This window comes from Carcharhinus amblyrhynchos, chromosome 2 (assembly GCF_965287045.1).
Source record: "Carcharhinus amblyrhynchos chromosome 2, sCarAmb.v2.hapA, whole genome shotgun sequence".
NCBI classification, from domain to species: Eukaryota; Metazoa; Chordata; class Chondrichthyes; order Carcharhiniformes; family Carcharhinidae; genus Carcharhinus; species Carcharhinus amblyrhynchos.
In genome coordinates, this window is record NC_137325.1 from 137,564,588 (window position 1) to 137,578,120 (window position 13,533).

General features: G+C 43.6%; 1 protein-coding gene across 1 annotated transcript in view; it reads left to right on the forward strand.

Moving 5' to 3' along the window:
• Positions 1-13,533, forward strand: part of obscnb (obscurin, cytoskeletal calmodulin and titin-interacting RhoGEF b) — a 696,366-nt gene that overhangs the window by 197,055 nt on the left and 485,778 nt on the right. Inside the window, exons 18-21 of the mRNA XM_080214757.1 lie at positions 5,395-5,556; positions 6,483-6,587; positions 6,887-7,153; positions 10,133-10,402. Of these exons, the coding sequence (XP_080070883.1) occupies positions 5,395-5,556; positions 6,483-6,587; positions 6,887-7,153; positions 10,133-10,402 (804 nt within the window). The remainder of the gene's footprint in view (positions 1-5,394; positions 5,557-6,482; positions 6,588-6,886; positions 7,154-10,132; positions 10,403-13,533) is intronic.

Sequence of the window (13,533 nt, forward strand, 5' to 3'; positions counted from 1 at the left end):
TGCCTCGCTAACTATATTTAAGACGTGGGTTGATAGGTTTTTGATAGGCAAGGGGATTAAGGGTTATGGGAAGAGGGTGGGAATGTGGAACTGAGACACGACAGATCACCCATGATCTTATTGAATGGCGGGGCAGGCTCGAAGGGCTAGATGGCCTACTCCTGCTCCTATTTCTTATGTTCTTATGTTTAGATTACAGGATGATATTGACGGGCTGGTCAGATGGGTAAAACAGTGACAAATAGAATTTAATCCTGAAAAGCATGAGGTTATACATTTTGGGAGGACTAAGGATGTTGCCTGGTATGGTGGGAAGGTCTTATGAGGAACGGCTGAGGGACTTGAGGTTGTTTTTGTTAGAGAGAAGAAGGTTAAGAGGTGACCTAATTGAGGCATACAGGATGATCAGAGGATTAGATAGGGTGGACAGTGAGAGCCTTTTTCCTCAGATGGTGGTGGCTAACACGAGGGGACATAGCTTTAAATTGAGGGGTGAGAAATACAGGACGGATGTCAGAGGTAGGTTCTTTACTCGGAGGGTAGCAAGGGTGTGGAATGCCCTGCCTGCAGCAGTTGTGGACTTGCCAACTTTAAGGGCATTCAAATGGTCATTGGACAGGCATATGGATAATATTGGAATAGTTTAGGTTAGAGGGTCATTAGATTGATTCCACTGGTTGGCGCAACATTGAGGGCCGAAGGGCCTGTACTGTGCTGTAATGTTCTGTGTTCTAATAAGGCAAGGGAATACCCAATGAATGGTAAGCCAGGAACTACAGAGGATGAGAGGGACCTTCAGGTGCATGTTCATAGGTCTCTGAAAGCAGCAGGATGTGTTGATTAGATGATGCAAAAGGCATCTGGGATACTTGCCTTTACTAGCCGAGGCATAGAATATAAGAGCAGGGAGGTTAAAATGCTTGGTAGGCCACAGCTAGAGTACCGTGTGCAGTTCTGGTCATCATACTACAGTAAGGATGTGATTGCATTGGAAAGGGTGAGAGGACTAAAACAGATTCGGCTATGAAGAGAGGCTGGTTAAACTGGGGTTATTCTCCTCAGAGCAGAGAAGGCTGAGGGGGAAAACTTGATCGTGGTGCGCAAAATTATGAAGGTGGTAGTTAGGAAGAAACTTTTCTCCTTAGTAAAGGGGCAAATACCATGGGACATAGATTGAAAGTAATGGGTAGGAGATTTAGAGGGGATTTGAAGAAAAAAACCAGTTCACCCAGATGGTGGTGAATCTGAAACTCACTGTGTGAAAGGGTGGTGGAGGCGGAAACCCTCACAACATTTAAGGAGCACTTGAAATGCCACAGTATACAAGGCTATATGTCAAGTGCTGGAAAATGGGATTAGAATGGATAGATGCTAATTGCTGGCGCAGACATGATGGGCCAAAGGTCCTCTTTCTGTCCTGTGTGACTCTATAACGAGAGACCCTATAGTGATTCCAGGCAAGATGCATTTCTATACTTACAAGAATTGCTTGGGATGCAGTCACACAGGAATGGTTTATCTGATTCTTACTGACACATTTGTACAATGATGTGGATATGCCGGCGTTGGACTGGGGTAAACACAGTAAAAAGTCTGACAACACCAGGTTTAAGTCCAACCGATTTATTTGATAGTAAACTCACAAGCTTTCGGGGTTTGTCCCTTTGTCAGGTGAATGGAGAGTTCTGGCCTCAGACAGAGCATATAAAGCACAGACAGTTTACAGATTACTGATTAGAATGCGAATCTTTACACCTAACCTGCTGTTCAAGTCCTAAAGTGGCCCACAATGTGAGTGGAAAGAGCACTGATCACAGGTTAAAGAGACGTGTGTTGTCTCCAGACAGTGCAGTAAGTGAGGTTTTGCAAACCCAGGCAAGTCACGGGGGTTACAGATAGCGCGACATGAACCCAAGATCCCTGTTGAGACCGTCCTCGTGTGTGGAACTTGGCTATCAGTCTCTGCTCAGCGACTCTGCGCTATCGTGTGTCGTGAAGGCCGTCTTGGAGAATGCTTACCCGAAGGTCAGAGGCCGAATGCCCGTGACCACTGAAGTGTTCGCCAACAGGAAGGGAACAGTCTTGCCTGGTGATTGTCGAGCGATGTTCATTCATTCATTGTCGTAGCGTCTGCATGGTCTCCCCAATGTACCATGCATGTTCCGAAGCATGGTACATTGGGGAAACCATGCAGACGCTACGACAATAGATGAATGAACATCGCTCGACAATCACCAGGCAAGACTCTTCCCTTCCTATTGGCGAACACTTCAGTAGTCACGGGCATTCGGCCTCTGACCTTCGGGAAGCATTCTCCAAGACGGCCTTCACGACACACGACAGCGCAGAGTCGCTGAGCAGAGACTGATCGCCAAGTTCCGCACACATGAGGACGGTCTCAACGGGGATCTTGGGTTCATGTCGCGCTATCTGTAACCCCCGTGACTTGCCTGGGTTTGCAAAACCTCACTTACTGTACTGTCTGGAGACAATACACGTCTCTTTAGCCTGTGATCAGTGCTCCTTCCACTCACATTGTCGGCCACTTTAGGACTTGAACAGCAGGTTAGGTGTAAAGATTCGCATTCTAATCAGTAATCTGTAAACTGTCTGTGCTTTATATACTCTGTCTGAGGCCAGAATTCTCCATTCACCTGACGAAGGGACAAACCCCGAAAGCTTACGTCTGTACAATCCAGTAAAGCTTCAGCACTCTGCAGTTCTAGTGCCTCCTCGTTCATGAACATTAGCATTTATCTAATCCCAGTTAGGTAGGATGCTGCAGCATGGGGAATGCCTCAACCTCATGTGGTTTGTGCTCTCACCCCTTGAATTCTTTGATGGAGCCAGGATACTCCTGAAATCCAAACAAACCATCCCAAGAAATGCAAGAACAAAGGCCTTGGGACACTAGAAACTTAATTATGCTATAAATTTTTCAAGAAACCCCAAATACAGATAATTTGCCTTTTCAAAACTCCCCCATGTGCTGCCATGTGGTGTTCCCAACATGCTTTCAGATGAAGTGGAGGTAGCCTACTGGTCTTCTTGGCCTATGGTTTGAGATCACCCTAGCCCTTATCCTCTAGTTGCCTGAGGCCAGGAAGGCCCTGATACATTAAGGGCCCCCTGCACAAGTCTAGGAGTCTCGTCTGTTACCATGGCTCTGAGTGAGACATTCCATGGTGTCATTGAAGAGGAGCTGAAGAGCCGCTGTCCACACCGAGAGTGTTTTGACTGGAGCCCTCTGGTGCTTATGGCATCTGCCTCTTCTCCCTTTCAGTGAGGAGCTCTACCTCCCTTATCAGTTGAGGGTCTGAGAACGTGGTGCTGACTTCTGGTGCTTGGTTCCATTCTCGGCCAAGCCACTGTTTCATAAGGTTTGTGGTGATGGTGATAATATGCAAATCCTTGTACATCTCTGGTATTCATAGTGGTCTGCTGCATATAGCTCACCATGAAGGTGGCCAATCACTTTGTGAAGGAAACCATGCATGTATATGGCAGAAACCTTAAGATCCTGAAGGGTGAATGTGGAGAGGATTTTTTTAAAGTTTATTTATTTGTCACAAGTAGGTTTACATTAACACTGCAATGGAGTTACTGTGAAAATCCCCTAGTCACACTCTGGCACTTGTTTCAGGGTGGAGGGGTAGTATAGCATGGCCAATCCACCTAAGCTACAATCTTTGGACTGTGGCAAGAAACAGGAGCATGCGGAGGAAACCCACGCCGACCTGGGGAGAACATGCAGACTCCACACAGACAGTGACCCAAGCCAGGAATCAACCTGGGTCCCTGGTACTGTGAGGCAGCAGGTAACCACTGTGACTCGTTTGGACCTCAGGCGCATCCTGGCTCCATCAAAGAATTCATGAGATGGGAGCACAAACCACATGAGGTTGAAGCATTCCCCGTACTGTAGCATCCAACCTGAGATTAGATAAATGCTAAGGTTAATGAACGAGGCACCATTAGGACTGCAGAATGCTGAAGCTTTACTGAATAGTACAGACGTGTTAGTCAGAATCAGATAAACCATTCCTGTGTTCGTCTTGTCGGACAATTTAGAACTTGGGGTCACTTTAAAAATAAGAGGTCACCTATTTAAGGTGAATGTGAGGAGAATTTTTTTCTCAGAGGATTGTGAGTCTCTGGAACTCTTTCTCAAAAGGCAGTGGAAGCAGAATCTTTGAATATTCTTAAAGCAAGAGTTTGATAGATTATTGATTAACAAGGGATGAAAGGTTATCGGAGTAGACAGGAATATGGGGTTGAAGTTACCATCAAATCAACCATGGTCTTATCGAATGGCAGAGTAGGCTTAAGGGGGCAAGTAGCCTCCTCCTGAACCTAATTTGTATCATAGAATTCCTACAGTACAGAAGGAGACTATTCAGCTCATCGTGCCTGTACTGACCCCAATCCCACTCAGACCTTATTCCCATAATCCTAACATTTACCCTGCTAAGCCCCTGAGACTAGGGTCAAGTGAATAAAGAACAAAAGAACAAAGAAAATTACTGCACAGGAAAAGGCCTTTCGGCCCTCCAGGCCTGCACCGACCATGCTTCCAGACTGAACTAGAACCCCCTACCCTTCCGAGGACTATATCCCTCTATTCCCATCCTATTCATGTATTTGTCCAGATGCCCCTTAAAACGTACGATCGTATCTGCTTTATTTCCTCCCCCTGCTGTGAGTTTCAAGCACCCACCACCCTCTGTGTAAAAAAAACTTAACCTCATACACCTCCTTTAAACCTTGCCCCTTAAACCTACAAGTTTTAAATGATCGACCTTTATCTTATGGCTATGTTCCCTTGTTCAAAACTGTCCCAGTAGTGAAAACATCTTATCACCTACCCTGCCAAGCCCCCTCAGAATCTTTTATGTTTGAATAAGGTCATCCCTCACTTTTCTAAACCCCAAGGACTATAGACCCAGACTATTTAGTCTCTCTCAAGAGTACAAAAAGGGACATTTGTTGTTTTACAAAATACCTTACTTTGTAGTAAGCGTAGAGGCAATCCGGTCCCACTTACAGGGTTGAGATCATAAAGCTATTGCCTGTCATCACTGTGCAGTCTTGACTGGTTAAGTATTTAATAATAGTAGTAGCATCCAAATAGCATATAAGTCATGCATCATTACCACGACTTATTGAATGTGTTAGAATATTTTCTCCTCCCAATTAAATCAAGGTTGTAGCAAACATGTAAAGAATGATCTTGCTTTAAAATATCGACTTTCATGCCAACAGTGTGTTTCTCAGTGCTTCATGTTCAGATTTACTTCTGAAGTGTATTCACTGTTGACAAATACATATGGTCAGTAGAAATATAATTTTCCTTAAAAAGATGTAGTTTTGACTTTTTGACTTCTATTTTTTTAGCACGTGACATCAAAATAATCAGACCCTTGGAGGACCTTGAAGTGATTGAACAAGAGAGTGCTGCCTTCTTATGTGAAATCTCTCATGATGAGGTTGATGTTCAGTGGTTTAAGAATGGTGTAAAAATCAAGGCTGGGGAAAACATAAAAATCCGTCAGGAAGGTAGAATTTTTTAATATTAATTTGTTTTAATTTTAATTTGAATTGTATTAGAATAGGCTTAAGCTATTTTTCAAATTATTTCTTCCAATAATAAGGTTCAAAGGAGATTTGAAAAACAATTAAGAGAAGCAAAGCAAGAATATAAAAGACTGCAGATAACTTAAAGGGAATCCAACATTTTTCTATAGGAATATAATAGTAAAAGAACAGTGAATGAAGAAGTAGTGCTGCTAATGAAATCAAAAGATCATTTATGCATGGAGGTCAGACTCATGTTGAAGTATTAAATGAACATTTTGCATCTTTTCCGAAGAAAAACATGCAATCCATGTCATGTGGAAAGAACAAGCAGTTGAGACACATAATCAAAAATGAAATGTAGCCTTTATTGCAAGGGGAGTGGAATATAAAAATAGATTAATCTGCCTACAACTATTATAAGTGTATTCTTTTTAGCATACAGTTTAGGTTACCTTACTTAAGGGGAGATATACTTGCATTGAGGGGTCTGGACCGTGTTTTTAGGAGAAACTGTTCAAGTTGGTGAAATGATCAAGAACCGGAGGACACCAATTTAAGGTGAAAAAGGTAAGGACAAAAGAAGCAATGATGACAGGACAAAAATATTTTTTTATTTAGAGAGTGGCTAGGATGTGGAATGCACTGCCCAAAAGTGTGATGAAGGCAGGTTCAGTTGTGGATGTCAAATGAAAATTGGAGCATTATCTGAAAAGAAAACATTTGCAGAGCTAAAGGGCAGGTGAATGGTGCTAGTGAATTGCTTTCCTCTCTTTTACAGAAAGTAGCAGCATAAAAAAGTTAAGATATAAGCAAAGAAATGACTAGGAAATCTGGTTTGAAAATATGCAATTTATTTATTTCCATGTTGCTGATATATAGCACACAATTTTGTGTTTTGCGCACAGGGAGGGCCCATATTCTGCTCTTTAAATCAGTAAAAACTGAAGATGCTGCAGAGATCAAGTTTGTTGCAGAAAGTACGACTTCCAAAGCTTTTCTTCGAGTTAAAGGTAAAACTTTTAAGAGACACTTTGTAGTTTTGAAGAATAAGGCTGTAATATTTTAGTGCTCTCTTGGTGCTGCCTACAAATACTTTCGCAGTAGTCTTCAAAATATTACATGTTGTAACTCTATAATGAAAATAACAGATTGTTTATTCACCTAATTGTTCTTCTCCATTGTAATGACTGTGCCTCGAATGCTAAGGCTAACAATATCTAGCTCTGACTGTAAAATCGTATTAATGGTCAGCTCTACTGTTTTGTGGTTTTAATTTAGGTATCAACAGTTGCTCTTATATCTGTTTCAGAATTGCCAGTTAAAATTGTGAAACCCTTAAAAGAGAAAATTGGTATCGAGAAACATCGTGTAATTTTTGAGTGCAAGGTTTCCAGGCCAAGTGCTGCTGTCAAATGGTATTACAAAGGCAAAGCGATTCATCCCAGTAAAAAATATGAGATTGTGAGTGATGATGTGTACAGGAAGCTCATAATCAATACTGTCAGTTCTGAAGATGAAGGTAGCTACATATGTGATGCCACAGATGACAAAACTACAGCAATGTTATATGTGGAAGGTAATGAAAAAACAATTTAAAATGCTACTTTTGAACTATTTTGTCATCACTAAGACTGGCCAGTGAAATCTCCACTCACAGTGGCAGGACCACAAGATCCCACCAGCCTGGCAGACTAGAAAATTCTGGCTTAAGAGTGGAGCTGAAAAACATGATTTAAATAATGCAAATTGTAAGATTTTTTGAGGGAGACAAGAGAAGAAATTGCTGGGCCTCTAACAGACATCTTTGTTTCCTCGTTGGCGACAGGTGAGGTTCCAGAGAATTGGAGGATAGCCAGTGTTGTCCCGTTATTTAAGAAGGGTAGCAAGGATAATTCGGGTAATTATAGGCTAGTGAGCTTGACATTAATGATAGAGAAATCGTTGGAGAAGGTTCTTAAGGATAGGATCTATACACATTTAGAACTGAATGGTCTTAATAGTGACAGACAGCATGGTTTTGTACGAGGGAGGACATGCCTCACTAATTTGATTGAGTTTTTTTTGTGGAGGTGACAGTAATGATAGGCGAGGGAAGGGCCGTGGATATTGTCTACATAGACTTCAGTAAAGCATTTGAAAAGGTTCCTCATGCCATGCTGGTGCAAAAGGTTAAACTACACCAAATCAAAATCTTTCTTAATAATTATGGGGGTGGGGTGGGGTGTTGATTTTCCCAGCCCACTGTGCTGCTCAAGTAGCACAGTGGGCCAGAAGATATCAGCAGGGGACCTGTACTGAGAGTTGCAACTGGCTTCTGGAACTCACAACTCTCCCAGCCTCATTTTTTTAATGTAATCAGTCTTGTGCCAGAAATCAGCATCAGGGTGTTTGCAATATGGAAACATCATTCGCGAGCCCAGGATGGTATCTTCCGGCTGTCTTATGTCTCCTATCCCACTGGGTGAGGTTCCCAATAACACAGTTAAAGCTGGCTTGATTACCCTGCTGGTGGGGACAGAGGCCATTAAGGCCCCCTCAGGATACCAGGAGCAGGGAGCTGCCCCTGGCACTGCTAGCCTAGGGGTGTGGCCGATCAGTGGTGGAGAGGCTTCTGCTGTTTGCTCTGCATTAGGGATTGGTGCGAGAAGGAGGAAGGGGGCAATCGGGGCTGGTTATCAGGAGGGAGTCGGGGCTGAACATGGGAAGGGGGAGTCAGGCTGGACGTGTGGAAGTGGTGATCAGGGCTGGAAATGAGGGTGGGAGTCACAGAGGCTGGTGATTAGGAATAGAACATAGAACATTACAGCGCACTACAGGCCCTTCGGCCCTCGATGTTGCGCCGACCAGTGGAACCAATCTAATGACCCTCTAACCTAAACTATTCCAATGTTATCCATATGCCTATCCACTGAGCATTTGAACGCCCTTAAAGTTGGCGAGTCCACAACTGCTGCAGGCAGGGCATTCCACGCCCTTACTACCCTCTGAGTAAAGAACCTAGCTCTGACATCCGTCCTATAATTACCACCCCTTAATTTAAAGCTATGTCCCCTCATGTTAGCCATCACCATCCGAGGAAAAAGGCTCTCACTGTCCACCCTATCTAACCCTCTGATCATCTTGTATGCCTCAATTAGGTCACCTCGTAACCTTCTTCTCTCTAATGAAAATAACCTCAAGTCCCTCAGCCTTTCCTCATGAGACCTTCCCTCCATACCAGGCAACATCCTGGTAAACCTCCTCTGCACCCTTTCCAATGCCTCCACATCTTTCTCATAGTGCGGTGACCAGAACTGTACACAATACTCCAAGTGCAGCCACACCAGTTTGTACGGTTGCAACATGACCTCACGGCTCCGAAATTCAATCCCTCTACCAATAAAAGCTGACACACTGTACGCCTTCTTAACAACCTGGGTGCCAACTTTCAGGGATCTATGCACATGTACCCCGAGATCTCTCTGCTCGTCAACACTACCAAGAATCCTTCCATTAGCCTTATATTCTGTATTGCTGTTACTCTTACCAAAGTGAATCACCTCACACTTTTCCGTATTAAACTCCATTTGCCACCTCTCGGCCCAGCGCTGCAGCTTATCTATGTCCCTCTACAAACTGTAACATCCATCCTCACTGTCTACAACTCCTTCGACTTTGGTGTCGTCAGCAAATTTACTAACCCATCCTTCTACACCCTCATCTATGTCATGCATAAAAATGACAAACAGCTGTGGCCCCAAAACAGATCCTTGAAGTACACCACTTGTAACTGAACTCCAGGTTGAATATTTCCCTTCAACCACCACCCTCTGTCTTCTATCAGTTAGCCAATTCCTGATCCAAACTGCTAAATCACCATCAATCCCATGCATCTGCCTTTTCTGCAGTAGCCTACCATGGGGATCCTTATCAAAGGCTTTACTAAAATCCATATACACCACGTCAACTGCCTTACCCTTATCCACCTCTTTGGTCACCTTTTCAAAAAACTCGATAAGGTTTGTGAGGCACGACCTACCCTTCACAAAACCGTGTTGACTATCCCTAATCGATTTATTTCTCTCTAGATGATTATAACTCCTATCCCTTATAATTCTTTCCAAAAGTTTGCCCACAACAGAAGTGAGACTCACCGGTCTATAATTCCCAGGATGGTCTCTACTCCACTTCTTGAACAAGGGGACAACATTTGCTATCCTCCAGTCTTCCGGCACTATACCTGTAACCAATGATGACATGGGGTCATGGAGATGGGGATGGGGGTGAGGTGGGAGTGGTCCGGGGAAGTAATCAGTGGGCCAGTGTGCCCATGGACAGATCATGCATGTGCAGTGGCCCACTCAGCATGCTGTCTCCAACAGGTTCAGAGAGAATCGCCCCCTATATCTTTCAATTTGTATTTCTGTAATTGGTATGATTTTAACAAGTATAGCTATTTATTTATTCCAACTGTTAGGATGAATTTTGGTTCTTTTGTGGAATGTAATGGTTTATGTACATTTTAGTATTCAAAAAGAATGAACTTTTATCATGTTTCTTTAAATATGTTTTACAGAGCAATCAATTGCCATCATTAAACAGCTAAGTGATGTGGAAGTAACAGAGCCAAATGATGCCTGTTTTGAGTGCGAGATATCAATAGCTGATGTAAAGCCTCCAAAATGGATACTGAATGGTGAAATTCTTCATGCTTCTGAAGATGTGGACATTGAACATCGTGGCACTATTCATCGTTTAACTCTGAAAAGAACAAATTGTAAGATGACTGGCTTGCTGCAGTTTATTGCAGGGAAATCAAAATCTGAGGCGAGGCTAACTATTAAAGGTATTAAGACTCTTTCTTTCCTCATTCTCCCAACTTTCTCCCTCTCTTTTGCACCATAATCCACATTGGCACAAGTTTATCAGCATTCTGCAGCATTTTTAGTTTCTTAGGCAGTCCCACGGATTCAGGGATAAAACATAGAACTCTACAGCACAAACAGGCCCTTTGGCCCACAAGTTGCGCCGATCATATCCATACCTACCAGGCCTATCAATAAGTCTCAATCCCATTAAATCCCATGTACGAGGGATGTTCTTGACTAAATGAATTCTCATGTGACTGAGGAGTCTAATGGGTGGCGCACATGCAGTCACAGGTGGGAAGAAGGTGGTTGCAAAAACGGGTGGGTGGGGATCCCGGTATGCCATGCACTTCTTTTGTTATCAATGCTTGGCTTCACGGCAGTGAAACTTGAGGTGTTCAGCTCATTCTCAAATCTTTTCCTCCATTTTCGGTGGACTTGGGCCAGGGATTCTCAGGTATCAGTGGGATGTTGCACATTTTCCAGAAGGTTTTGAGGGTTTCCTTGAAGTCTTTTCCCTGTCCTCCTGGAACTCATTTGTCATGTTGAAGCTCTGAGTAAAGCATTGGTTCGGGAGTCTTATGTTGGGCATGCAGACGATGTACCTGCCCAATGGAGCGAGTTGAACATAGTCAATGCTTCGATGCTGGGGATGGTGGCTTGAGCGGGAACACTGAAGTAGGTGCCCTACGTGGCAATGGATTTGAAGGATCTTGCAGAGGCAGCACTGATGGTAGATCTTGAGGGTTCTTGACGTCTGCTTTATACTGTCGACATCTCTGAGCCATATAGGATGGTGGATATCACTACTGCTCTCTAGACCATGGGCTTGGTGGTGGGTCTGAGGTCCTGATCTTCAAATATTCTCTTCCTCAAATAACTGAAGACTGCACGGGCACATAGAAGGAAATGTTGAACCTTGTCAGTAATGTCTACCCTTGTTGGGAATACGTTTCCAGGGTATGGCAAGTAGTCCACATTGTCCAAGGCCTCGCTGTAGATTTTGGTAATTAGGTAAGGGGGATAGGCCGCAGTGCCGGCAGCAGGTTAGTAGAGGATCTTTGTCTTCAGGATGTTTAACGTAAGGCCCATGCTCTTGTATACTTTGGTGAAGGCACTAGAAATGGCTTGGAACTCAGCTTCCATGCGTGCATAGAATCAACATTGCCTGCAAACTGTAGTTCAGTGATAGAGGATGGTACGACCTTGGATCTGTCTTCAGGCAGTGGAAGTTGAACAGATTCTCATTTGTTCTGTAGTTTTGTTCCACTCCAGGGAGCTTACTGAGATGAATTGGAACGTTGCAGCAAGGAAGATAAGGAAGAGCGTTGGTGTGATGACACAGTCTTGCTTGATCCTCATCTGAATGTGATTTTGGTCTATGCTGGATCTGTTGGTCAGAACTGTGGCTTGTATATCATCGTGAAGTGGACAGAGAATAGTGACGGTCATGGAGTTGCCTAGTAATGGCATGAACAAGATTTTATTAAGGAATGATAGGATTCCCTAATCACGTAATTACCCTACCTAATTACCAAGGTGTAAGGATGAAAAAACAAGGTTCAGTTGGGTCGCTTGAGTGTTACAAGGTAGCTAGGAATGAGTTAAAGAAAGGGCTTAGGAGAGCTAGGAGGGGGCATGAGAAGTCCTTGGCGGGTTGGATAAAAGAAAACCCAAAGGCTTTTTACTCTTATGTGAGAAATAAAAGAATGACCAGGGTGAGGTTAGGGCCAGTCAAGGATAGTAGTGGGAACTTGTGCATGGAGTCAGGTGAGGTGTTGAATGAATACTTTTCTTCAGTGTTCAGTAAGGAGAGGGGCCATGTTTTTGAGGATGAGTCCATGATACAGACTGATAGGATGGAGGACGTAGATGCTGTGAGGGAAGATGTATTAGCAATTTTGAAAAACCTGAGGGTTGATAAGTCCCCTGGGCCAGATGGGATACATCCTAGGACACTTTGGGAGGCAAGGGATGAGATTATGAAGCCTTTAGCTTTGATCTTTGGATCCTCACTGTCAATGGGGATAGTGCTAGAGGACTGGAGAGTGGCAAATGTTGTTCCTGTCTTCAAGAAAGGAAATAGGAATGACCCTGGTAATTATAGGCCAGTTAGTCTTACTTCAGTGGTTGGTAAGTTAATGGAAAGAGTCCTGAGAGATAGGATTTATGACCATTTGGAAAGATGCAGTTTAATCCGGGATAGTCAGCACAGTTTCGTGAGGGGTAAGTCCTGCCCCACAAATTTGATTGAATTCTTTGAGGAGGTAACTAAGTGTGTGGACGAAAGTAGAGCAGTTGATGTCAGATACATGGATTTTAGTAAGGTGTTTGATAAGGTTCCCCATGGTAGGCTCATGAAGAAGATAAGAATGTGTGGGGTAGAAGGAAATTTGGCCGATTGGATAAGTAAGTTATGAGGCTGTCTCATAAAAGACAGAGGGTGGTGGTGGAAGGAAAATTTTCAGACTGGAGGCCATTTACCAGTGGTGTATCACAGGGGTCAGTGCTGGGTCTTATGCTATTTGTGATTTTTATCAATGACTTGGAAGAAGGGGCTGAAGGGTGGGTTAGTAAATTTGCTGATGACACCAAGATTGATGGAGTAGTGGATGAGGTGGAGGGCTCTTGCAAGCTGTAAAGAGACAGTGATAAGATGCAGAGCTGGGCTTAAAAGTGGCAGATGGAGTTTAACCCTGATAAATATGAGGTGATTAATTTTGGACAAACTTGAATGCAGATTACAGGGTCAACAGCAGGGTTCTAAGGAATGTGGAGGATCTGAGAGATCTTGGGGTTCAGATCCACAGATCTCTGAATGTTGCCATTCAAGTGGATAGAGCCGCGAAGGAGGCTTATAGTATGTTAGCGTTTATTAATAGAGGGTTTGAGTTTAAGAGCCGTGGGGTTATGCTGCAACTATATTGGATGTTGGTGAGACCACATTTGGAATATTGTGTTCAGTTCTGATCACCTCACTATAAGAAGGACGTGGAAGCATTGGAGAGAGTGCAGAGGAGATTTACCAGGATGCTGCCTGGTTTGGAGGGTAAGTCTTATGAGGAAAGGTTGAGGGAGCTGGGGCTTTTCTCTTTGGAGCGTAGGAGGA